Here is a 22,733-nt window from a genome sequence, read left to right as displayed (position 1 = left end):
GATTCATGCACAAGGACCTCCAGGTCCCTCTGCACCGCAGCATGTTGTAATTTCTCCCCATTCAAATAATATTCCTTTTTACTGTGTTTTTTCCCAAGGTGGATGACCTCACACTTTCCGACATTGTATTCCATCTGCCAAACCTTAGATCATTCGCTTAACCTATCTAAATCTCTTTGCAGCCTCTCTGTGTCCTCTACACAACCCGCTTTCCCACTAATCGTTGTGTCATCTGCAAATTTTGTTACACTACACTCTGTCCCCTCCTCCAGGTCATCTATGTATATTGTAAACAATTGTGGTCCCAGCACTGATCCCTGTGGCACACCACTAACCACTGATTTCCAACCCGAAAAGGACCCATTTATCCCGACTCTCTGCTTTCTGTTCGTCAGCCAATTCTCTATCCATGCTAATACATTTCCTCTGACTCCGTGTATCTTTATCTTCTGCAGTAACCTTTTGTGTGGCACCTTATCGAATGCCTTTTGGAAATCTAAATACACCACATCCATCGGTACACCTCTATCCACCATGCTCGTTATATCCTCAAAGAATTCCAGTAAATTAGTTAAACATGATTTCCCCTTCATGAATCCATGCTGCGTCTGCTTGATTGCACTATTCCTATCTAGATGTCCCGCTATTTCTTCCTTAATGATAGTTTCAAGCATTTTCCCCACTACAGATGTTAAACTAACCGGCCTATAGTTACCTGCCTTTTGTCTACCCCCTTTTTTAAACAGAGGCGTTACTTTAGCTGCTTTCCAATCCGCTGGTACCTCCCCAGAGTCCAGAGACTTTTGGTAGATTATAACGAATGCATCTGCTATAACTTCCGCCATCTCTTTTAATACCCTGGGATGCATTTCATCAGGACCAGGGGACTTGTCTACCTTGAGTCTCATTAGCCTGTCCAGCACTACCTCCCTAGTGATAGTGATTATCTCAAGGTCCTCCCTTCCCACATTCCTGTGACCAGCAATTTTTGGCATGGTTTTTGTGTCTTCCACTATGAAGACCGAAGCAAAATAATTGTTTACGGTCTCAGCCATTTCCACATTTCCCATTATTAAATCCCCCTTCTCATCTTCTCAGGGACCAACATTTACTTTCGTCACTCTTTTCCATTTTATATATTTTACTATCTGTTTTTATGTTTTGCGCAAATTTACCTTCGTAATCTATCTTTCCTTTCTTTACTGCTTTTTTAGTCATTCTTTGCTGTTGTTTAAAATTTTCCCAATCCTCTAGTTTCCCACTAACCTTGGCCACCTTATATGCATTGGTCTTTGATTTTATACCCTTTATTTCCTTGGTTATCCACGTCTGGTTATCCCTTCTCTTACCGCCCTTCTTTTTCACTGGAATATATTTTTGTTGAGCACTATGAAAGAGCTCCTTAAAAGTCCTCCACTGTTCCTCAATTGTGCCACCGTTTAGTCTGTGTTCCCAGTCTACTTTAGCCAACTCTGCCCTCATCCCACTGTAGTCCCCTTTGTTTAAGCATAGTACGCTCGTTTCTGACACAACTTCCTCACCCTCAATCTGTATTACAAATTCAACCATACTGTGATCACTCATTCCGAGAAGATCTTTTACTAGGAGATTGTTTATTTTTCCTGTCTCATTACACATGACTAGATCTAAGATAGCTTGCTCCCTTGTAGGTTCTGTTACATACTGTTCTAAGAAACAATCCCGTATGCATTCTATGAATTCCTCCTCCAGGCTACCCCGTGCGATTTGATTTGACCAATCAATATGTAGGTTAAAATCCCCCATGATTACTGCCGTTCCTTTTTCACATGCCTGCATTATTCCCTTGATTATTGTCCGCCCCACCATGAAGTTATTATTTGGGGGCCTATAAACTACTCCACCAGTGACTTTTTCCCCTTACTATCTCTAATCTCCACCCACAATGATTCAACATTTTGTTCATTAGAGCCAATATCATCTCTCACAACTGCCCTGATATCATCCTTTATTAACAGAGCTACCCCACCTCCCTTCCCTGTACGCCAGCTTCCAGTAACTGTTCGATCTTTGGGTTTTGCTACAAAGATATTGGGTAGGGAAGGGTGGGCTCCAGAACGCTTGAGGACCACTTATGGAAGTCCCACCCAGGCTGAACCCGAGGAAATGTCTCGAATTAGAACCCAAAACATGACAGGTTCCTTACCTTTGAGAGAGCCAGGGGGTAAGGACCTTCATGGTTCTCCCGCACAGTGACAGGACTAAGAGGGACCCAGAGGTTCTCTGTAACGGTGATTATGACGCTGGCCTGTGTGTAGTGGCCCTGGTTTAGGTCCGCCATGTCTTTAACTTGCACGATCAGGTCGTATTGGTCAACGAAGCCAAGGTCCAACAATGCAGCACCTAAAAATATCAGACACAAGAAGGTGACAACCTCCGCAAGAAAGGGAGTAAAGGATACCTGGAACTACGCTCTCAGGAAACAGCCGGGGCAGCAGGACAAGAGGGCGCAGGGTCAGAGTGCAGAGGGCAAGTTTGGAACACAAGTCAGGAAGTATGTTTTCACTTGTGGGGGATATGGGGAAAGAGCGGGGAGTGGGACTGACTGGGTGGCTCTTCGAAGGAGCCAGAGCAGATTCGATGGGCCGAATGGCCTCCTTCTGTGTGGTACTATTCTATGATTCTATGATTCCTGTGCAGTGGATCACACACCTGTTACAGAACCAGCCGTATTTTAATGGCCTGATTTCAGTGGCCTGGAACTCGGGCGGGTTCTACAAGAGAGGGAGATCTAATCCGGCAGATCAAGATTAGACAATATTACATCAGATTACATCGGATATACGGCCCAGAAACAGGCCATTCGGTCCAACCAGGCCATGCCGGCATTTATGCCCCACTCGAGCCTCCTCCCGTCTTCCCTCATCTAAATCTATCAGTATAACCCTCTATTCCCTTCTCCCCCATTGGCTTGTCCAACCTCCCCTTAAATACATCGATACTATTCGCCTCAACCCCTCCCTGTGGCAGCGAGTTCCACATTCTCACCGCTCTCTGGGTAAAGAGGTTTCTCCTGAATTCCCCATTGGATTTCTCGGTGACGATCTTATATTGATGGCCTCTAGTTATACTCTTCCCCACAAGTGGAAACATTCTCTCTGTATCCATGCTATCGAAACCTTTCATAATTTTAAAGACCTCTATTAGGTCACCCCTCAGCCTTTTTTTTTTCAAGAGAAAAGTGACTCAGCCTGTTCATCCTTTCCTGATATATTGATATATATTAATGACTTGGATGTGGGTGTACGGGGCACAATTTCAAAATTTGCAGATGACACAAAATTTGGAAGTATAGTGAAGAGTGAGGAGGACAGGGATAGACTTCAGGAAGACACAGACCGGCTGGTGGGATAGGTGGACACGTGGCAGATAAAGTTTAACGCAGAAAATTGCAAAGTGATACATTTTTATAGAAAGAATGAGGAGAGGAAATATAAACTAAAGGGTACAATCCTAAAGGGGGTGCATGAACAGAGAGATCTGGGGGTATATGTACACAAATTGTTGAAGGTGGCAGGGCAGGTTGAGAAAGCGGTTAAAAACGCTTACAGGATCCTGGGCTTCATAAATAGAGGCATAGAGTACAAAAATGTGGAAATTATGATGAACCTGTATAAAACACTGGTCTGGCCTCAACTGTGAGTATTGCGTCCAATTCTGGGCACCGCACTTTAGGAAGGATGTGACGGCCTTAGAGAGGGTGCAGGAAAGATTTACGAGAATGGTTCCAGGGATGAGGAACTTCAGTGACGTGGATAGACTGAAGAAGCTGGGGTTGTTCTCCTCGGAGCAGGGGAGGTTGAGAGGAGATTTGATCGAGGTGTTCAAAATCATGAGGGGTCTGGACAGAGTAGATAGAGAGAGAAACTGTTCTCATTGGCGGAAGGGTCGGGAACCAGAGGACACAGAAGAATCAAAGGCGACATAAGAAAAAAAAAAATTACGCAGCGAGTGGTTAGGATCTGGAATGCACGGCCTGAGAGAGCGGTGGAGGCAGACTCAATCATGGCTTTCAAAAGGGAGTTGGATAAGTAGCTGAAGGAAATACATTTGCAGGGTTCCAGGGAAAGGGTGGGGGAGGGGGACTGGCTGAGCATTAGCACGGGCTCGATGGGCCGAATGGCCTCCTTCCGCGCTGTAGCCATTCTATGACTCTATGAATATTGTAGCCCCCTTGTGATGGGTCATAGAATCATCCAGAAAAATATTCCGAAGAGAAAGAAGATTAAAAAGAAAGAAAGAGAGTTAGTTCTGGAGATGATTTGAGCTGAGCAGTTGGGGCTGTCACAAGGCTGGGAGTGAGACTGAGGCATGTTTAGTGATCAGTTTGTGACATGGTGATTATCAAAGAATAGCCAGGGATGGATTAAGGTGGGTGTGGGGGTGACAGCGGATGGGGCCTGACGCCCAGGGCCCAAGCCTAGAGTGGGGCCCATACCGAGTGGGATTATTGACATAAGTGACGCAGCAAGAGCGGAGCGAAGCCATGCGGCTCAGTGCGTGTTGTTCTCCACGTGATGTAAACAGACTCTCGATACCCTTTTTCTCGAGATGCATTCTACTCACAAATCGGGGGCGAAAAATAGGAAAGACCACCAGCTACACGAGGGGCAAAAGATACGAGAAGTAGCTAAACTGCTTAAACTAGATCTTTTTTTCCAACTAAAAACTCAAGATCGTGAAGATGAAGGTCAAGACGACGCTGTGCCGCCAACTTCAACAACAAACCACTCGTGGCCCCGGACCCGGAGTTGGCCGAGTTGGAGCTCCGAGTCCAAAAAGATGAAGAAGATGAAAACCAACTGGCGTGTACTGAGCTGAAAGAGGTGCAGCTTACGAGCGACATTGGGCTGTGGGGAGACAATATCTCAGGAGACAGGCAAAGCCATTGGATTGCGAAAGGTAGCAAGGACTGCCGAAACTGTGACTAAAGACTTCCAAAACTCCGGCGTGATTCATGCCAAGGAAGGATGTCGCTGATACTGCTCGAAGTCCTTCTTCACACGTGTGCACCCGCTGACAGGGGGATGTGTGGAGCGAACGTGCCTGTTATTCACCTCCAAACGGTCGAGTATACTGCTTTGCTTGCAAGGTCACAGCACGAACAAGTAGCCACTTTACTCATGGGTTTAATGACTGGAAGCATGGAGATGAGAGGATTTCATCTCACAAAAACAGCCCCCAGCATAGAGAAGCCATGGTAGTAATGTGCACCAGGCAAGCAGGCACTGGTTGTGTGGATGGTAATATTGTCTTCCAGTTTGAAAATGAACTGCAGTGCTGACTCAAGGTGTTAGAGCGGGCTGTCTGTGTGATAACGTTTCTCTGTGAATGAGGTCCTTCATTGCAAGGCAGAGAAGAAATCGTTGGGTCTCCAAATAATGATAATTATCTGGGTGTGTTGGAGGTTCTCGCAAACCACCATGCATTTCTTGCTGAACACATCAAGCGGTTCGCCAACAAAGGCAAGGGGCATACTTCATACTTGTCTTCTACCACTTGTGAAAAACTGATTCGTCTGATGTGTGGCAAAGTACTTGAGACGATTATCCAGGAAATGAAATCAGCGAAGTTCTATTCAATATCTGTTGATTCAACGCCAGATATCACACACTCAGACCAGCTGATATTTGTCATCCGCCGTGTTCTACCGACTGGTCCTAAAGTTCTTGACGATAATCGATTATGCAAGACAAGAAATAGCAGAAATAATACTGGCCTTCCTGGATGAGAACGGGATCGACATACAAAATTGTCATGGACAATCTTATGATAATGCTTCAAATATGAGTGGGAAATACATTGGTGTCCAAACTATCAAAGAGCAATGCCCATATGCGACGTTTGTACCATGCTCAGTGCACTCACTCAACCTTGTGGGAAAAACAGTACCGAATGCAGCCCAGCAATTGTCAGATTTTTTTGCCATTGTACAAAATTTTCTCTCTGCATCGATGTATCGCTGGCGACTTCTTTATGAAAAACTAAAGCCTTCAGGGCTATCTGTCGTCAAAGAGCCCTAAATCTAAACAAAGGAAACTACGAAGGTATGAGGAATGAATTGGCTATGATAGATTGGGAAATAAAACATAGAAACATAGAAAACATAGAAAATAGGTGCAGGAGTCGGCCTTCGAGCCTGCACCGCCATTCAATGAGTTCATGGCTGAACATGCAACTTCAGTACCCCATTCCTGCTTTCTCGCCATTCCCCTAGATCCTCCGAGTAGTAAGGACTTCATCTAACTCCTTTTTGAATATATTTAGTGAATTGGCCTCAACTACTTTCTGTGGTAGAGAATTCCACAGGTTCACCACTCTCTGGGTGAAGAAGTTTCTCCTCATCTCGGTCCCAAATGGCCCACCCCCCATCCCCAGACTGTGACCCCTGGTTCTGGACCTCCCCAACATTAATAAGAACATAAGAACAGAAGAACATAAGAATTAGGAACAGGAGTAGGCCATCTAGCCCCTCGAACCTGCTCTGCCACCCAACAAGATCCTGGCTGATCTGGCCGTGGACTCAGCTCCACTTACCCGCCCGCTCCCCGTAACCCTTAATTCCCTTATTGGTTAAAAATCTATCTATCTGTGATTTGAATACATTCAATGAGCTAGCCTCAACTGCTTCCTTGGGCAGAGAATTCCACAGATTCACAACCCTCTGGGAGAAGAAATTCCTTCTCAACTCGGTTTTAAATTGGCTCCCCCGTATTTTGAGGCTGTGCCCCCTAGTTCTAGTCTCCCCGACCAGTGGAAACAACCTCTCTGCCTCTATCCTGTCTATCCCCTTCATTATTTTAAATGTTTCTATAAGATCACCCCTCATCCTTCTGAACTCCAACGAGTAAAGACCCAGTCTACTCAATCTATCATCAGAAGGTAACCCTCTCATCTTCGGAATCAGCCTAGTGAATCGTCTCTGTACCCCTTCCAAAGCTAGTATATCCTTCCTTAAGTAAGGTGACCAAAACTGCACGCAGTACTCCAGGTGCGGCCTCACCAATACCCTGTACAGTTGCAGCAGGAAGATTCATTAAAAGACATGACGGTGGAAAGGCAATGGCTAATGTTTAAGGAACGAATGCATGAATTGCAACAGTTATACATTCCTTTCTGGCGTAAAAACACAAAAGGAAAAGTGGCCCAACCATGGCTAACAAAAAGAAATTAAGGATAGTATTAAATCCAAAGAGGAGTCATACAAAGTTGCCAGAAAAAGTAGCAAGCCTGAGGATTGGGAGCAGTTTAGAATTCAGCAAAAAAGGACCAAGAGATTAAGAGAGGGAAAATAGAGTATGAGAGTAAGCTTGCAAGGAACATAAAAACCGACTGCAAAAGTTTCTACAAGTATATAAAAAGAAAAAGATTAGTGAAGACAAGTGTAGGTCCTTTACAGACAGAAACGGGAGAATTTGCAATGGGGAACAAGGAAATGGCAGAACAATTTAAAAAATACTTCGGTTCTGTCTTCACGGAAGAGGATACAAATAACGTCCCAGAAATGCTAGGGAACCAAGGGTCCAGTGAGCAAGAGGAATAAAAGGAAATGATTATTAGTAAGAAAATAGTGCTGGAGAAACTAATGGGACTGAAGACCGATAAATCCCCAAGGCCCAATGATCTGCATCCCAGAGTACTAAAAGAGGTAGCCATGGAAATATCATCATCATCATAGGCAGTCCCTCGTATCGAGGATGACTTGCTTACACACCAAAAAGGGATGAGTTCACAGGTGTTTGAATGAAGGATCTAATATTCCGGATCCTGAACTCCATTTGAAGGGTGGAAGATGCCTGTGCGTGGATTTTTTTAACGTGGGGTGACCGTTGCACACCAGCCACCACACGGGCTTGACAGAGCGAGGTCTTGGTCCAGTGGCAAGGGTTAACCAGGACGACTGGAGACCAGCTCTGCTGCACGGACCTAGTGCACTCACATATCGCAGTGTGGGCTGGGCCCGTGCTGCCCCTGGGCCCTCGCCTCTCCTGGGCCCCAGACTCACGCCTCTCCTGGGCCCCGATCACTACCATCTACAAACTCTTGCCACTCCTTCGCCCCTCCTGCTGTACCTGCCCGCACTGCAATCAGCGACCTGGCTTCCCAGCCCTCGCCCTCCTGCAGCAGCACGCGCTGCTCCCTGCAGTGGTATACCACTATACGCTGCTCCCTGCAGTGGTATACCGCCACACGCTGCTCCCTCCAGTGGTATACCGTGCACGCTGCTCCCTGCAGTGGTATACCACCACACGCTGCTCCCTCCAGTGGTATACCACCACGCGCTGCTCCCTGCAGTGGTATACTGTGCGCGCTGCTCCCTGCAGTGGTATACCACCACACGCTGCTCACTGCAGTGGTATACCGTGCACGCTGCTCCCTCCAATGGCAATACTAGATGCATTGGTTGCCATCTTCCAAAATTCTATAGATTATGGAACAGTTCCTGCAGATTGGAGAGTAGCAAATGTAACCCCACTATTTAAAAAAGGAGGGAGAGAGAAAACGAGGAACTGCAGACTGGTTAGCCTGACATCAGTAGTAGGGAAAATGCTGGCGTCTATTATAAAGGATGTGATAACGGCACACGTAGATAATATCAACGGGATTAAACAAAGTCAACATGGATTTATGAATGGATTATTTGACAAACCTACTGGAGTTTTTTGAGGATGTAACTGATAGTATAGATAAGGGAGAACCAGTGGATGTAGTGTATTTAGATTTTCAGGAGGCCTTTGATAAAGTCCCACATAAAAGGTTAGTGTGCAAAATTAAAGCACATAGGATTGGGGGTAATGTATTGGTCTGGATTGAAAATTGGTTACCTGACAGGAAACAGAGAGTTGGAATAAATGGGTCTTTTTCGGGGTGGCGGACAGTGACTAGTGGGGTACCGCAGGGATCAGTGCTTGGGCTTCAGCTATTCACAATATATATAAATGAGTTAGATGCGGGAACTAAATGTAATATTTCCAAGTTTGCTGACGACACAAAACTAGGTGCATTGTGAGTTGTTAGGAGGATGCAAAGATGATTTAGATCGGTTCGGTGAGTGGGCAAACACAAGGCAAATGCAGTATAATGTGGATAAATGTGAAGTTATCCATTTTGGTAGAAAAAACATAAGGACAAAGTATTATTTAAATGGTGATGGCTTGGGAAGTGTGGATGTACAGAGGGACCTGGGTGTCCTTGTACACCAGTCATTGAAAGCAAACATGGTGCAGCAAGCAGTTAGGGGCAAATGGTATGTTGGCCTTCATTGCAAGAGGATTTGAGTACAGGAGCAAGGATGATCTTATTGAATGGCGGTGCAGGCTCCAGGGGCCGAATGGCCTACTCCTGCACCTATTTTCTATGTTTCTATGTGCTCCTCCTTCCAGATAAGAGCGATGAGGTCATGGTTCTTTGCCAGTCGTGCTTCTCCACCATGTTTTAGTGCTTCAGCGGGGTTCCATCTGCTCCTGATGACTTGTTGTTCTTCATTTGATGGATGGCCTTTTCAACCTCGTGCCGGGCTGGGGTTGTGCTGAGCTGGTGGCGGGTGGCATGATGTGGGATGGAGTCGAGGACACTCGCATCAAAAACAGAGTCTCGGATGAGGAGATCCTTGAAGTGCTCCTTCCAGCGGGCACTGACTGCCTCTCTGTCCTTGATGAGCACCTCTCCGTTCTTGGCCCTCAGTGGGGTAGGGCATTGGGTGCTTGGGCCGTAGGTGGTCGTGATTGCGCTGAAGAATCCTCGCACGTCATGGTTGTCGGCTAGTTGCTGGATCTCCTGTGCTTTCTCCAGCCACCATCTGTTCTTTAGGTCACGGGTTTTCTGTTGGACCTCGGCCTTCAGACGTCTGTAGAGATGGTTTCTTGCCCTCGAGTTGTGTTGCTGCTTCCAGTCCAAGAATGCCTTGCGTTTGTGGCATATTAGCTCCTGGGTCTCCTGGTCATTCTCGTCGAACCAGTCCTGGTGTTTCCTGGTCGATTGACTACGCGTCTTTTCACAGGTGCTGACTATGGAGGCCTTGAGGGCAGACCAGGTACTGTGGACACTCTGCGTCTCTGGGTCACTGGGAGTCGTCAGGTTGGTAGTGAGGCGCTGGCTGAATAGGGCTTCCTTAGCAGGGTCTTTGAGTGCACCGGCATTGATATTCCTGCGGCATTGTTTCAGCAAGGTATGAAGCATGGCCAGCCCTGCTCAAAGGTTACACTCCCAAATGCAAAGTGCTGGAATCCCTGGCAACTGACGTGGAACATCATGAAATGCTGAAATGAAGCTCAGTTGATCCTGGGTGAACTGTTATTTGGAAGACAGTCTTGAAACATTTTCACCTGACCAATCTCTCGCTTCAAGAGACCGGCTTGAATCTGAATGTCATGGTGTCCTTACTCGAGTCTCTGCTCAATTTTGTCAAGACCCAGCGGACAGAGTTTGAGGACTTTGAAGACCATGGGGTTAAACTGTGTGGCCACAATGGGTATAATTCAACTCAGAGGCGCGTCCGGCTACACAACTGTCGCTATGACGATGGAGACGCTGAAAACACTGTGCTGTCACCCAAGGAGAAATTCAAAACTGGAGTGTTCCTTGTCATCATTGATCAACTGATCAGTACCTTGAAACATCGCCTTGAAGCACACAAGGAAATCAAATGTAAGTTTGGATTCCTGTCCAAGCTAGCCACTCTCTCGACTCATGAGATCAAGCAAGCCGCAACAAATCTTGCCCGCTCCTATCCCAAAGATCTGGAAGCTATGATTGAAAGTGAATTCATCCAGTTTTCTAGCTTGGTGGTATCCTCAACAGAGCTTCATACCTCAATTTGTGTCAAACAAACTAAGTCAGCAGAGCTGAGAATGTACCAACTCCTCCTGACACACGCCCTCACCCAAACCTTTGCTAACATTGAAATAGCTCTTCGGATATATCTGTCGATGATGGTATCAGATTACAGTGGTGAGCGGTCCTTCCCGAGACTAAAGCATCAAGGATGGGGTATGGAACCGAATGGGACAAGAGCGACTCAATAGTCTTTCAATCATGGGCATCGAGAGCGAAGTACTGAGAGAACTTGACTTCTCAAAAATCATTAACGAGTTTAACCGACACAAATCTAGGAAAAGACCAATGTCATGTTATACCCATGTGGGGGGGGTGGGGGGAGTGTGTGTGTGTGTGTGTGTGTGTGTGGGGGGGAGGGGGGGAGTTATATTTGTAGTTGCCTCTGTGGAGAAAATGGAATAAAATGACAAATGACGGTCTTCCAAAAACATTGTCTTGTTCTAAATTGTTGTCATTATCGATTTAGTTTCGAAATATAAGGATTTTTAAAATTAAAGCGTTGTTGTTTACTGTTTATACAGGGTTTTATCAAGGTTTCGGTTTGATTGTTTGGAAACATAATAAAATATTAAATGAGTGTCGTCCTCGTATCAATGAGATCATAACCTGAGACGTAGACTTGACCTGACCTTGACCTGATGCATACTCAGTATACTGCCCTGTGACTTAGCTCACTAATGTCATTTACTGCAGGATGTGAATGGGAGTAGGGTGTCCATGGCAGGGTACTGCCCTTAATCCGTCCCTGACAATAGCTCAACTCAATCACTTCAAGGGGACGGAGGAACCGAGCGAAAAGCCAACATTTGCTCTTTTACAAATACACTCAAAACATTCACAACCTCCGTGTCTTTATACCAACGAAATATTTCATCCGCTCAGTGGGAACTAAATGTCCCAAGCTGCATGGCACAGAGCTCACTCCTGTTGCTGTGACAACAGTCAGTGACAATTACTGTCAGCAACGTCCGATGACAGAGTCACTTTTCGCAGCATCGGTTGAGTCAGCTCCTGCCGGTACACCACATACAGCAGCCAGCGTGCTGGGACAGTGGCCCACGGTGTGACAGAGGGAGTTGTTTCCCTGTGATAAGGCTATGTGTAACTGCGGGTATTGTGTTACGTGCCTGTCCTATGTGTTTTGTGCTTCACTGAAGGTCATGCTGGCTTTTCATTCGAGGTGTCGTCAAGCGCGTTGCTAAATGCTCCCCTCACAGCAGAGCTGTAGCTGACAGATCCTCACCTCACAGAAACTTGCCGAGCCCCTGTGAAACCCTACCCAACAAGAGCCAGTACCTCGGTTCTGAATCGGCTGGTTCCTGCCATGAATGTTTGTGTGTGTGTGGGGGGGGGTGTGTGTGGGGGTAAGCACTAGCACACCAAAGGCTGAACAGGCCGGGGCTCTTTATATAAGAACATAAAAAATAGGAGCTACTCCAGAAAAGAGAAGGTTGAGGGAGGGGACCCGATCGAGGGCTTTGCTATTATGAAGGGGTTCGATCGGGTAGACGCAGAGAAGATGTTTCCACTTGTGGGGGAGACCAGAGCTAGGGGCCATCAATATAAGACAATCACTGATCAATTCAGGAGAAACTTCTTTACCCAGAGAGTGGTGCGAATGTAGAACTCGCTGTCACAGGGAGTGGTCGAGGTGAATAGTATCGATGCGTTTAAGGGGGAAGCTGGATAAAGACATGAGGGAGAAAGGAATAGAAGGATATGTTGATGGGGTGAGAAGAGGCTGATGTGGGGCATAAACACCAGCACAGACGGGTTGGGCCGAATGGCTGTAATATCTATGAACAATTGACTTCACTGGGACCCTGGGCTAGAAGGTTTTGGGGGATGGTTGGGGAGGGGTGCGGGGTGAGGGGTTTATATGATCAGACTAGGCTCACACTCTGAGCTCAGTCCGAGTGACCTCAGTCCTTGTCTGGATGTCGAGCATAAACAGGATCGAGCTCAATTGTGATGCCCCTGCGGTTGAACAGCTCGCTGTGTATGGTCACAGGTGGGGAATGTAAACTTGCCGAGCCCCTGTGAAACCCCACCCAACAAGAGCTAGCACCTTCAGGAGAAGCTCGCATTGGAAAAGGGAAAAGAGAACAGGAAAATCGGCTCGTGTAAAGCGGGTGAGAAATGAGGAGAGATTAGAACTTCTCAGGAACCACCGGCCAGAAAGAAGGAGGTTAATAGGGGCCCTCATTGGGACATACTAAATATTAAATGTTGTCGATAAGATGAACTTGGAAAGTAGGCCCAGAAAACATAAATGGACATCAATGAAAAATAAATTTACAACTGGCATCAGGAGGGGAAGCTTTACTCAAAGAGTGACAGATGTCTGCCGGGCAACTCAATAGTGAGACATCAAACCACAATTAGATACCTTGATTAGAGAGTTAATGTACAAGAGAAATGGGCTCCAGCGGGGGAGTTAAGGGACGGGAGGGATGGGCTTCGATGGGAGGGTTAGGGGACTGGAGGGATGGGCTTCGATGGGAGAGTTAGGGGACTGGAGGGATGGGCTTAGATGGGAGGGTTAGGGGACTGGAGGGATGGGCTTCGATGGGAGAGTTAGGGGACTGGAGGGATGGGCTTAGATGGGAGAGTTAGGGGACTGGAGGGATGGGCTTAGATGGGAGGGTTAGGGGACTGGAGGGATGGGCTTCAATGGGAGAGTTAGGGGACTGGAGGGATGGGCTTCGATGGGAGAGTTAGGGGACTGGAGGGATGGGCTTCGATGGGAGGGTTAGGGGACTGGAGGGATGGGCTTCGATGGGAGGGTTAGGGGACTGGAGGGATGGGCTTCAGCGGGGGAGTAAGTGTATAGAGGGATGGGATTCAACGGAAGAGTTAGGGTACTGGAGGGATGGGCTTCGATGGGAGAGTTAGGGGACTGGAGGGATGGGCTTCGATGGGAGGGTTAGGGGACTGGAAGGATGGGAGTCGATGTGAAAGTTAGGGGACAGGAGGGATGGGCTTCAATGGGGGAGTAAGTGTATAGAGGGATGGGATTCAACGGAAGAGTTAGGGTACTGGAGGAATGGGCTTCGATGGGAAAGTTAGGGGACGAGGGATGGGCTTCAATGGGAGAGTTAGGGTATTGGAGGGATGGGCTTCGATGGGAGGGTTAGGGGACGAGAGATGGGAGTCGATGGGAGAGTTAGGGTATTGGAGGGATGGGCTTCGATGGGAGGGTTAGGGTATTGGAGGGATGGGCTTCGATGGGAGGGTTAGGGTATTGGAGGGATGGGCTTCGATGGGAGGGTTAGGGTATTGGAGGGATGGGCTTTGATGAGCCAAATCACCCCTGAATTTTCTTTTGTTCTCTGAGACGGGGCGGGGGGGCGGGGGGGAAATCAGAGTTAATGTAGTTGGAGGTATATTTGTTACACTGGGCCAGTGTTCCTCACTGATTCTCCCAGAAGCCTATGGATGTTGGAGGTTCTTGCTCACGGAGCAGTCGCAGGAAGGCAGGGGTACCCTGGACACATTGAGGGGAGGAGTCTAGACTCTGGATTCCCCGGCCGGGGGGGGTTACTGTTCTATACTGCGCCAGGCTGGGAGAGAGAGACAGTACCTTCCGCAGTCAGTGAAATGTCAGCAGTCAGGACATCAATCTGGAACATGGTCTCGGAGGGCTGTGCTGGTGTCTGCGAGCGGATTGCGTAGCGCAGGTCAGCGCTGGGCAACGAGGGGTCGTCCAGGTCAGTGGCTGGCGTGGACAGGATGCTGTATCCTACGGCAGAAAATAGAATTACATCAAACGTACAGATACAGGCCACCGGGCCCAGCAGGTCCGTGCCGGTGTTTTCTCTCTCGGCAGCCTAGTGGCAAGCCACCGATTCCACCGGTGCTCTCCGCACTGACGTCAAGCTCACCATAAGAACTTTAGAAATAGGAGCAGGAGTAGGCCATACGGCCCCTCGAGCCTGCTCCGCCATTTAATACGATCATGGCTGATCCGATCATGGACTCAGCTCCACTTCCCCACCCGCTCCCCATAACCCCTTATTGCCGTATCGGTTAAGAAACTGTCTATCTCTGTTTTAAATTTATTCAATGTCCCGGCTTCCACAGCTCTCTGAGGCAGCGAATTCCACAGAGTTACAAGCCTCTGAGAGAAGAAATTCCTCCTCCTCTCAGTTTGAAATGGGCGGCCCCTTATTCTAAGATTATGCCCCCTAGTTCTAGTCTCTCCTACCATTATTAAAAGGCTTGCATTTCTATAGCACCTTTCACGATCACCGGATGTCTCAAAGCACTTCATAGCCAATGAAGTTCGTTTTGGAGTGTAGTCACTGTTGTAATGTGGGAAACACGGCGGCCAATTTGCGCACAGCAAGCTCCCACAATGTGATAATGACCAGATAATCTGTTTTAGTGATGTTGGTTGAGGGATAGGTTTTGGCTCCAGTATACTTCGAAATGGTGGCCGTGGGATCTTTTACGTCCACCTGAGAGGGCAGACGGGGCCTCGGTTTTACATCCCATCCGAAAGACGGCCCCTCGGTAGTGCCGCACTCCCTCAGAGCTTTATGTGCTCAAGTGATATATGGATTTATGTGCTCAGGTCTCAGAGGTGAGAGTGCTCCCCACTGAGCCAGGCCTGACACAGGCCATTAGCTCTAACCCTCTGCCTCTGGGCACTTTAACACAGTGTTTCTGACGATTACTTACGGAAGGAACAGTGGCAAGGGGCCGAATGGCCAAATCCTCCAGATGTTTCTGTGTTATTCTTGGTCAATTCATTTTAATTTTGACTCTTATTTATTTGTTCTATGACCCTCCAAGTTAACCCCAGACCTATCTTTATCCCATTGATAAATAGCTGCCCAGCACACTAGGGCTTCTGCCAGATATAACTTGGCTGTCAGCAGGTGTCACACTGTGGAGGCAGAAAACTTCTCGCCAACTAAACGGAAAACACCTGATTAGACAAAGCTTTGGGCTGGTGGGCTAGAGGGAGCAGCTGGTCATAGCTTCCCCCGTCAAAGGAACGCTGAAGTTGTGTTTGAGATTCCGTCTCACTTACCCAGAGTTAGAAAAAAAGAAGAGGAAAGCCTTGCATTTATATAGCCCCTTTCACAACCTCAGGGCATCCAATGAAGTACTTTTTTTTGAAGTGTAGTCACTGTTGTAATGTAGGAATAGCCAGAAGCGAGACTCCCAAAGCGAGCGCTCTACTCGGAACTCCTTCACGGCAAGCGAGCCAAAGGTGGGCAGAGGAAACGTTACAGGGACACCCTCAAAGCCTCCCTGATAAAGTGCAACATCCCCACCGACACCTGGGAGTCCCTGGCCAGAGACCGCCCAAAGTGGAGGAAGTGCATCCGGGAGGGCGCTGAGCACCTCGAGTCTCGTCGCCGAGAGCATGCAGAAACCAAGCGCAGGCAGCGGAAGGAGCGTGCGGCAAACCAGTCCCACCCTCCCCTTCCCTCAACCACTGTCTGTCCCACCTGTGACAGAGACTGTAATTCCCATATTGGACTGTTCAGTCACCTGAGAACTCACTTTTAGAGTGGAAGCAAGTCTTCCTCGACTCCGAGGGACTGCCGATGATGATGCAGGAATAGAGGTGTCAGCTGTGGCTCAGTGGGTAGCACAATCACCTTTGTGTCAGAAGGTTATGAGTTCAAGTCCCACTCCAGAGACTTGAGCACAAAAATCTAGGCGTTTCTTAATTGGATGTAAAAGATCCCATGGCACAATTTAGAAGAAGAGCAGGGGAGTTCTCCCCGGTGTCCTGGGGCCAATATTTATCCCTCAACCAACATCACTAAAACAGATTATCTGGTCATTATCACATCGCTGTGTGTGGGAGCTTGCTGTGCGTAATTTGGCTGCTGCGTTTCCCACATTACAACAGTGACTACACTCCAAAAGTACTTCCTTGGCTGTGAAGCGCTTTGGGAGATGCTGAGGTGGTGACAGTGCTAGCAAGGACATTCCAGCTGCTCCCATACCAGACGATTCTACAAAGGATGTTATAGGGACAGACATTCCGAAACAAAGACCCATTGAGGGCCTGGGCAGAGTCCGGGGCCTTCAGCGGGTAAATCACCGAGGGCAGCACAAAGGCCTTCTCCCTCCCTGGGAGCACCTGGGGGCGGCTACCTCCATTTCCCCAGGGCCCCGCCTTCCCTGGGGTGGCCTCGGAAAACTATGGGACACAGGCGCAACAGTGGAGACTTCCCACTGCACCTTGACCCCCCCTCCCAGTTTGCCTGACAATGGTAGATGCCCATGAAGCTCAGGGCTCACCGATTGTACCCGGCCAATGAAAAAGGCGGGAAAGACCAGCGTGGTTACCTGGGCCCACACCACATTGCCGCTAATTCACTTTAGTTGGTCAGTTTTCTGGCTGGTTAGATTAGTTGACCGGTTGATTAGCTGGTTGGATTAATTGTTTTGCTAGCTTTTTGGATTAGTCGTTTTTTGGGTTGTTTGAAACAGCGGAACTAATTAGCCAGTTTAGTTAGCTGGTTTAGTTAGCTGAACTAGTTAACTGGTTATTTTGGCTGAACTAGTTAGCTGGTTTAGTTAGCTAGTTTAGTTAGCTGAATTAGTTATCTGGTTTAGTTAGCTGAACTAGTTAACTGGTTAGGTTAGCTGATCTAGTTAGCTGGTTTAGTTAGCTGAGTCCACGGCCAGATCAGCCATGATCTTGTTGAATGGCGGAGCAGGTTCGAGGGGCTAGATGGCCTACTCCTGTTCCTAATTCTTATGTTCTTATGTTCTTATGAACTTGTTAACTGGTTCAATTAGTTCTAGGACTGGCTGATTTGACGAGCTGTATTGTTAGTGGTTGAATAAATTTGTGAGTTTGGCTGGTTTGGGTAACTAGTTAGGTTAGTTTGCTGGTTGGTTGAAGTTGCTTGTTGGTTTAATTGAATAGTAGATTGGTGGAACAGCTGGTTTGCTTTCCTGCCGGTTCCACTGCAAGTTAGTTGGTAGATTAGCTGGCTGGGTTAACTGAGTGATTGGCTGGTTGGGTTAATTGAGTGATTTGGCTGGTTGGGTTAACTGAGCGAATGACTGGTTTGGTTAACTGAGTGAATGGCTAGTTAGGTTAGCTGAGTGATTGGCTGGTTGGGTTAACTGAGCGAATAACTGGTTTGGTTAGCTGAGTGATTGGCTGGTTAGGTTAGCTGAGTGATTGGCTGGTTGGGTTAATTGAGTGAATGGCTGTTTGGTATTTTCAGTAAGTCAGGAGATGATGGACAATGGCAGAAAGGCCAACACCCTTCCTATCTATTCACCATCGCTCCTGACTTGCTGAGCGCATTGAGCATTTTCTATGTTGCTTGTAGATTTCCTGAACCAGCATTACATCATTATTCCTGGCGGTGTGTCTGGGTTACCTGCTTGCGATCCCTGATGGACACTTGCAAAAAATGTCTCCTGTTCAAACTGAGGAGCGTTGTCATTCTTATCACTGACAATGATTGCAATAGAAATGGGATCATTAAGTTGTCTCCCCTCAGTATCGGTAACATTCACCTAGGGCAGAAGGTAAAGAGAATCAGAAAGAAAGGAGACAAGAACTTGCATTTATTTCATTGGTTCCTGGGATGTGGGCGTCGCTAGCAAGGCCGGCATTTATTGCCCATCCCTAATTGCCCCTTGAGAAGGTGGTGGTGAGCCGCCTCCCTGAATACACCTGGGCCATTTCAGGGGCAGTTAAGAGTCAACCACATCGCTGTGGGTCTGGAGTCACATATCGGCCAGACCGGGTAAGGGCGGCAGATTTCCTTCCCTACAGGGACATTAGTGAACCCGATGGGTTTTTATGACAATTAGTTGATTTAATTAACAGAATTGAAATTCCCCAGGTGCCGTGGTGGCATTTGTTCTCATGTCCCGGATCATCGGTCCGGGCTTCTAGATTACTGGTCCCGTAACATGACCACCGTGCTACCGTTCCCGTATACAGAGGGCTTTTCACAATCTCGGAAATTAGGGTTTTAGGAACCATCTAGCGTAGAGGTTTAGAGGAGATTTGATGAAGGTTCTCAAAATCATGAGGGGGTCTTAATAGAGTAAACAGGGAGAAACTGCATCCAGAGGCAAGAGGATGGGTAACCAGAGGGACACAGGTTGACGATAATCAGCCAAAGAACCAGAGGGGGGATGAGGAGACATTTTTTTACGCAGCGAGTTGTTGTGATCGGGAACGCGCTGCCTGAAAGGGCGGTGGGAGCAGATTCAATAGTAACTTTCAAACTGGGAATTGGATAAATACTTGAAGGGGAGAAATTTTCAGGGCTGTGGGGAAAGAGCGGGGGGGAGTGGGACTAATTAGATCGCTCTGTCACAGAGCTGGCACAGGCTCGATGGGCCGAATGGCCTCCTCCTGTGCTGTATCGGTCTATGATAGTTCCGCCTTTGTGCACTGATACAGAGCTGAGAAACATCAGTGTGGGAATAACTGTCCTCAGAGTCAGAGTCTGCAACTACTACGGACAGGAGAGCGGGGATGTGTGGGGGGCGGGGAGCGGGGGTGTGTGGGGGGGGGGGAGAGCGGGAGTGTGTGGGGGGGTGGGGGAGAGCGGGGGTGTGTGGGGGGGTGGGGGAGAGCGGGAGTGTGTGGGGGGGGGAGAGCGGGGGTGTGTGGGGGGGTGGGGGAGAGCGGGGGTGTGTGGGGGGGGGAGAGTGGGGGTGTGGGGGGGGGGAGAGCGGGGGTGTGTGGGGGGGTGGGGGAGAGCGGGGGTGTGTGGGGGGGGGGAGAGCGGGGGTGTGTGGGGGGGGGGGAGAGCGGGGGTGTGTGGGGGGCGGGGAGCGGGGGTGTGTGGGGTGGGGGAGAGCGGGGGTGTGTGGGGGGGGGGGAGAGTGGGGGTGTGTGGGGGGGTGGGGGAGAGCGGGGGTGTGTGGGGGGGGGAGAGTGGGGGTGTGTGGGGGGGGCGGAGAGCGGGAGTGTGTGGGGGGGTGGGGGAGAGCGGGGGTGTGTGGGGGGGTGGGGGAGAGCGGGAGTGTGTGGGGGGGGGGAGAGCGGGGGTGTGTGGGGGGGTGGGGGAGAGCGGGGGTGTGTGGGGGGGGGAGAGTGGGGGTGTGGGGGGGGGGAGAGCGGGGTGTGTGGGGGGGTGGGGGAGAGCGGGGGTGTGTGGGGGGGGGGGAGAGCGGGGGGTGTGTGGGGGGGGGGGGAGAGCGGGGGTGTGTGGGGGGCGGGGAGCGGGGGTGTGTGGGGTGGGGGAGAGCGGGGGTGTGTGGGGGGCGGGGAGCGGGGGTGTGTGGGGGGGGGGGAGAGCGGGGGTGTGTGGGGGGGTGGGGGAGAGCGGGGGTGTGTGGGGGGCGGAGAGCGGGGGGTGTGGGGGGGGGGAGAGCGGGGGTGTGTGGGGGGGGGAGCGGGGGTGTGTGTGGGGGAGGGAGAGTGGGGGTGTGTGTGGGGGGGGGAGAGTGGGGGTGTGTGGGGGGGTGGGGGAGAGCGGGGGTGTGTGTGGGGGGGGAGAGCGGGGGGGTGTGGGTGGGGAGAGCGGGGGTGTGTGTGGGGGAGGGAGAGTGGGGGTGTGTGTGGGGGGGGGAGAGCGGGGGTGTGTGGGGGGGGGAGAGCGGGGGTGTGTGGGGGGGTGGGGGAGAGTGGGGGTGTGTGTGGGTGGGGAGAGCGGGGGTGTGTGTGGGGGAGGGAGAGTGGGGGTGTGTGTGGGGGGGGGAGAGCGGGGGGTGTGCCGGGGGGGGGAGAGCGGGGGTGTGTGGGGGGGGAGAGCGGGGGGTGTGTGGGGGGGGAGAGCGGAGGTGTGCGGGGGGGGGAGAGCGGGGTGTGTGGGGGGGTGGGAGAGAGCGAGGGTGTGTGTGGGGCGGAGAGCGGGGGGGTGTGTGGGGGGGGGGGTGGGAGCTGTGTGTGTGGGGGTGGGAGGAGTGGGGGTGGGGGTGTGTGGGGGTGGGAGGAGCCGGGGGTGGGGGTGTGTGAGGTGGGAGGAGTGGGGTTGGGGGGGTGTGGGGGTGGGAGGAGTGGGGGTGGGGGGGGGTGTGGGGGTGGGAGGAGTGGGGGTGGGGGCTGTGTGGGGGTGGGAGGAGTGGGGGTGGGGGTGTGTGAGGTGGGAGGAGTGGGGTTGGGGGGTGTGGGGGTGGGAGGAGCCGGGGGTGGGGGTGTGTGGGGGTGGGAGGAGCGGGGAGTGGGGGTGTGTGGGGGTGGGGAGGAGTGGGGGTGGGGGTGTGTGGGGGTGGGAGGAGCGGGAGTGGGGGTGTGTGGGGGTGGAGGAGTGGGGGTGGGGGCTGTGTGTGTGGGGGTGGGAGGAGCGGGGGTGGGGGTGTGTTGGGGGGGTGGGAGGAGCGGGGGAGGGGGTGTGTGGGGGCGGGAGGAGCGGGGGTGGGGGTGTGTTGGGGGGTGGGAACGGTGTGTGGGGGGGTGGGAGGAGCGGGGGTAGGGGTGTGTGGGGATGGGAGGAGTGGGGGTAGGGGTGTGTGGGGGTGGGAGGAGCGGGGATAGGGGTGTGTGGGGGTGGGAGGAGCGGGGGTGGAGGTGTGTGGGGTTGGGAGGAGCGGGGTGGGGGTGTGTGGGGGTGGGAGGAGCGGGGGTGGGGGTGTGTTGAGGGGTGGGAGGAGCGGGGGTGGGGGTGTGTGGTGGTGGGAGGAGCGGGGGTGGGGGTGTGTGGGGGAGGGAGGAGCGGGGGTGGGGGAGTGTGGGGATGGGAGGAGTGGGGGTGGGGGTGTGTGAGGTGGGGAGGAGTGGGGTTGGGGGGGTGTGGGGGTGGGAGGAGTGGGGGTGGGGGGTGTGGGGGTGGGAGGAGCCGGGGGTGGGGGTGTGTGAGGTGGGAGGAGTGGGGTTGGGGGTGTGTGGGGGTGGGAGGAGTGGGGGTGGGGGTGTGAGGAGCGGGAGTGGGGGTGTGTGGGGTGGGAGGAGTGGGGGTGGGGGCTGTGTGTGTGGGGGTGGGAGGAGCGGGGGTGGGGGTGTGTTGGGGGGGTGGGAGGAGCGGGGGAGGGGGTGTGTGGGCGTGGGAGGAGCGGGGTGGGGGTTTGGTGGGGGTGGGAGGAGCGGGGGTGCGGGAGTGTGGGATGGGAGAAGTGGGGGTAGGGGTGTGTGGGGTTGGGAGGAGCGGGGGTGGGGGTGTGTGGGGGTGGGAGGAGCAGGGATGGGGGTGTGTGGGGGTGGGAGGAACGGGGGTAGGGTGTGTGGGGTGGGAGGAGCGGGGGTGGGGGTGTGTGGGGGTGGGAGGAGCGGGGATGGGGGTGTGTGGGGGTGGGAGGAACGGGGGTAGGGGGTGTGTGGGGTGGGAGGAGCGGGGGTGGGGGTGTGTGGGGGTGGGAGGTGCGGGGGTAGGGGTTGTGGGGATGGGAGGAGCGGGGGTAGGGGTGTGTGGGGGTGGGAGGTGCGGGGGTAGGGGTGTGTGGGGATGGGAGGAGCGGGGGTGGGGGTGTGTGGGGGTGGGGAGCGGGGGAGGGGTGTGTGCGGGGTGGGAGGTGCGGGGGTAGGGGTGTTTGGGGGTAGGAGGAGCGGGGGTGTGGGTGTGTGGGGGTGGGAGGAGTGGGGGTGGGGGTGTGTGGGGGTGGGAGGAGCGGGAGTGGGGGTGTGTGGGGGTGGAGGAGTGGGGGTGGGGGCTGTGTGTGTGGGGGTGGGAGGAGCGGGGGTGGGGGTGTGTTGGGGGGGTGGGACGGGAGGGGGGGTGTGGGGGCGGGAGGGGGGGGGGGAGAGGGGGTGGGGTGCGTGGGGGGGGTGGGAACGGTGTGTGGGGGGGTGGGAGGAGCGGGGGTCGGGGTGTGTGGGGATGTGAGGAGTGGAGGTAGGGGTGTGTGGGGGTGGGAGGAGCAGGGGTGGGGGTGTGTGGGGGTGGGAGGAGCGGGGGTGGGGGTGTGTGGGGGTGGGGAGGAGTGGCCGGTAGGGGTGTGTGGTGGTGGGAGTAGCGGATGTGGGGGTGTGT

The 22,733-nt window shown here is 51.8% G+C and overlaps 1 protein-coding gene across 1 annotated transcript in view; it reads right to left on the bottom strand.

Annotated features, from left to right (window-relative positions):
- Positions 1-22,733, bottom strand: part of cdh16 (cadherin 16, KSP-cadherin) — a 110,443-nt gene that overhangs the window by 55,555 nt on the left and 32,155 nt on the right. The window contains exons 4-6 of the mRNA XM_070896871.1: positions 18,243-18,381; positions 14,459-14,617; positions 2,186-2,382 (exon numbers count right to left, since the gene is read on the bottom strand). Coding sequence (XP_070752972.1) covers positions 2,186-2,382; positions 14,459-14,617; positions 18,243-18,381 — 495 coding nt within the window. The remainder of the gene's footprint in view (positions 1-2,185; positions 2,383-14,458; positions 14,618-18,242; positions 18,382-22,733) is intronic.

This window comes from Pristiophorus japonicus, chromosome 13 (assembly GCF_044704955.1).
Source record: "Pristiophorus japonicus isolate sPriJap1 chromosome 13, sPriJap1.hap1, whole genome shotgun sequence".
In the NCBI taxonomy this organism is placed as follows: domain Eukaryota; kingdom Metazoa; phylum Chordata; class Chondrichthyes; family Pristiophoridae; genus Pristiophorus; species Pristiophorus japonicus.
This window is presented reverse-complemented; position numbering and strand designations above follow the sequence as displayed.